Genomic DNA, 3,638 nt, shown 5'->3' on the forward strand with positions numbered 1-3,638 from the left:
TGATTGTGGTCTACCTGAAATCAAGTGTCTAATTGTTGGTCAATCCCTCATAGCACCCCCCGTAAGTGACGTTTGAACATCCAATCAGAAACCCTATGCTCCTCAGAACCACCAGGAAGTCTCTACACTCGCTAATCAGAGTTCGAGGGTTTATTTATTTGTGAGAAGGGGGCGGCGACTGGTTGACAATGGTGTATAAAGCCGTCCTCACACTAACAGAACTACTGTAGCTGGTTGTTGCCTGAGTGAGAATATTGTACCCTTCTTATTCGAATCGGAACGTCATTTCGAATTGAAATAATTCATTGTAGCCTACTCACAAACATGAAAGCCATCAGTCCAATGAGGTCTGTCAGAAGCTGCTACGAAGCTGTTTGCTGCATTTCGGATCAGAGTCTCTCCATCACCCGGAATAAGCCATCTATGGAGGAACCCGTGGGCGCGCTGTGCGATATGAATGACTGCTACTCGAAACTCAAGGAGCTGGTGCCGAGTATCCCACAGAACAAGTCAGTCAGCCAAGTGGAAATTCTGCAGCACGTTATCGACTACATCTTCGACCTGCAAATCGCGCTAGAAGACGAGTCTTCCGCGGCAACCACGCCTGACTTGGTGCTGTCACTAAAGGTGAAGATGGTTACCCCGCTTCCGTCCCCGTTATGCTGAATTTGATTGCATGTCTCTTTAATTCCTAGTGTATCAAATGGAGGAATAGACGTGCATGTAAAGGAAGTCATGTTTTTCGCTATGTTTTACCTGTGAACAATGTGATGTTGTCGGAAAGAGATGCTGTAACGCTGTAACGTGATGAACGGTCCAAATGTATTTATCAAGTATCGGTGCGTGATGCCATTATATGTAACCACAGCGTATCCACTCCATGCGTCACTGTTTATATCTTGTTGTCAAGTCTGGCTAAGAATTTCGATTTCAGTGGCTATAATATTTCTAATTTTCCTTTTCCATGAAGACTGCAGACCTTGCACGCAATTTCTCCCAAGAAGATGGACGATTGTGCCATTAAACAGGAGAAGTGTGACTTCCAGAAATGGTAGGTATCTATACATCTATTTACATCTATTCATGTGTTATTACTGTTGCATTACATGTTTGCTGTGAATAGGCTGGCACATGGCATTGGACTGTTCAGGGAAAAAAGTGTGTGAACAAACTCCATACTTCTTCAAATTATTAACAACAACAAATAGCAATATCAGACACTGTTTTTTTTAGATGAAGGGGGCATTGCTATGCAGGGAAAGAGTCTAGTCCCCTTTACCCTCTTTTTCTTACCCCCCTCTCACCATGGTTGCCAATTAGCCAAGCCAGTGAATGTGTAGGGGATTCATTGCTATCAGCCTGGGGTTAGTGAAAGTTCCACACTAGGCGCCAGTCTGTCTGCTCCCTTTCTCCAGTGGAGGGAGGGCGAGAGGGAGGGGAGCGTGAGAGAGGCAGAGAGAGAGAGAGGACTGACTTAACTTTTTCCTTCCCTTTCTCTCTGTGTGCAGGTGCAGAGAAACACATGTCTCCACTTCACTCTGGGTTCGAGGATAAGAGGGGCAGAAAGAAGGGGTAGTATTTGGAGTGTGGGGGGGACAGCTTCTCTACACTCCTCCAGTCTCTTCTCACCGGACGTGGCGTAAACAAACACCAAAGCAGAAAAAGATTTGAATGGATATACTCGCTACTTGTTCCTCTCAGTTGTTTTTTTGTATATGTGTGTGTACCCCCCTCCCCTTGTTATCTTATAATTTGAAGGTTTTCCCAACTAGGTCAAATTGTGTACATATCTAATTTGTGAAAGCAATGAGGGAGATAGTTCAGAAGAATGTGTTCTGGGGGGGTCCTGTTGTTAGTTGTTAGAATCACAACTCTATACTAGAGTTGATTGTAAATGTTTGTAGGGATTGTGTATTTCTACGGACAATGTCAAATAATTGCTGAGTTTTATCAACTTTTTATAAAAGTGTGTTTTGTATGTACGTTCTTATGTAATAAAATTACTAAATGTTCTGAACATTCTGTGAAGTACTGTAGCTTTTTTTTTCTTGGACAGTAATAACCTTAGTGTGCGTCCCAAATGGCACCTTGTTCCCTTGGCAGTGCACACTTTTAGTCAAGGCCCATATCAGATCAAATATTCTGTATATAATAATATTCAATAATATTCAATATTCAATAATAATATTCAAATATTCTGTATATATATATATATATATATGGTGGTTGATTAGCTTGAAAAACTCTTATGATTTCATAAAATACTTTGAGATGACAGGATGTATTCAACAGGCGATTGAGGTCTTGTGGTTGGAAATCACATGACGAGTGTTTCCTGTATCTATCTCAGTTTTTCCATGAGCGTAGGCCCTAACTTAAGCAGCACGCTCTCTAGGTGCTAATCATGATGGTATTCAGAGGAGTTGACACCTAGTTACAAATAACATTACTCTTATTATATCCAATCAACACAGCATAATAGATCAAAACTGGTTCGATCGCCTATACTTGTGTTTGTAGCCTAATGATTTTCACCTACCCTAACAGAAGTCAACAGCTTTCCCACTGGGCACAGACGTTTCATTTTGATTTACATTTCGTTGAGTTGTCAACTAACGTGAATTCAAAGTCAAATCAACAAAACAAATCCCCATGTCATTGGATTTAGTGTAAAAGTCAGGTGAAAAAAAAGACATTTCCCTCACGTTGATGACTTTTTGCAAATCCAATCAGTTTTTGACATTGATTCAACGTCATCACATTGCATTTTTGGGTTGCAATTACGTGCAAACAACATTGATTCAACCAGTTTTTGCCCAGTGGGTTGTCACAATGGATCTCAACGTCAGACCTAAGCATTTTTGGAGACTATTGCCATATATCTATGATTTGTTTATTTTGTGATGTAGGTAAATGATTACTTCTAAGTAGTCAAGCTGGCTTTCAAGGTCTAGTTGACCAGCTGGTCCAGAGACGGTACAGAGATCAATATTCAAATCATATCAAATTGTATTTGTCACTAAGCGCTGAATACAACAGTTATAGATAGACCTTACCGTGAAATGCTTACTTACAAGTCCATAACCAACAAGGCAGTTTTAAGAAAATAGAGTTAAGAAAATATTTACTAAATAAACTAAAGTAAGAAAAGAAGAAACACAATAAAATAACAATAATGAGGCTATATACAGGGAGTACTAGTACCAAGTCAATGTACTGGTTAGTCGAGGTAATTTGTACATGTAGGTAGGGATAAAGTGACTATGCATAGATAATAAACTGCGGGTAGCAGCAGTGTAAAAACAAAGGGGGGTTGGTGTCAATGCAAATAGACCGGGTGGCCATTTTATTAATTGTTCAGCAGTCTTATGGCATGAGGGTAGGTGTTAAAGAGCCTTTTGGACCTAGACTTGGCACTCCAGTACCGCTTGCCGTGCGGAAGCAGAGACAACATGACTTGGGTGACTGCTTTGACAATGTTTTGGGCCTTCCTCTGACACCACCTATTATATATACTACCGTTCAAAGGTTTCTAGTCACTTAGAAATGTCCTTGTTTTTGAAAGAAAAGCAACTTTTTGGACCATTAAATGAACATCAAATTGATCAGAAATACAGTGTAGACATTGTTAATGTTGT

General features: G+C 40.4%; 1 protein-coding gene across 1 annotated transcript; it reads left to right on the forward strand.

Annotated features, from left to right (window-relative positions):
* The first annotated feature begins 210 nt into the window (after window positions 1-210).
* id3 (inhibitor of DNA binding 3) lies at window positions 211-1,595 on the forward strand. Its single transcript, XM_035752697.2, has 3 exons — window positions 211-627; window positions 971-1,051; window positions 1,509-1,595. The coding sequence occupies exons 1-2, from the start codon at window positions 325-327 to the stop codon at window positions 1,022-1,024; spliced, it is 357 nt and encodes a 118-aa protein (XP_035608590.1). The 5' UTR covers window positions 211-324; the 3' UTR covers window positions 1,025-1,051; window positions 1,509-1,595.
* Window positions 1,596-3,638: the final 2,043 nt, after the last annotated feature.

This window comes from Oncorhynchus keta, chromosome 35 (genome assembly GCF_023373465.1).
Source record: "Oncorhynchus keta strain PuntledgeMale-10-30-2019 chromosome 35, Oket_V2, whole genome shotgun sequence".
NCBI classification, from domain to species: Eukaryota; Metazoa; Chordata; class Actinopteri; order Salmoniformes; family Salmonidae; genus Oncorhynchus; species Oncorhynchus keta.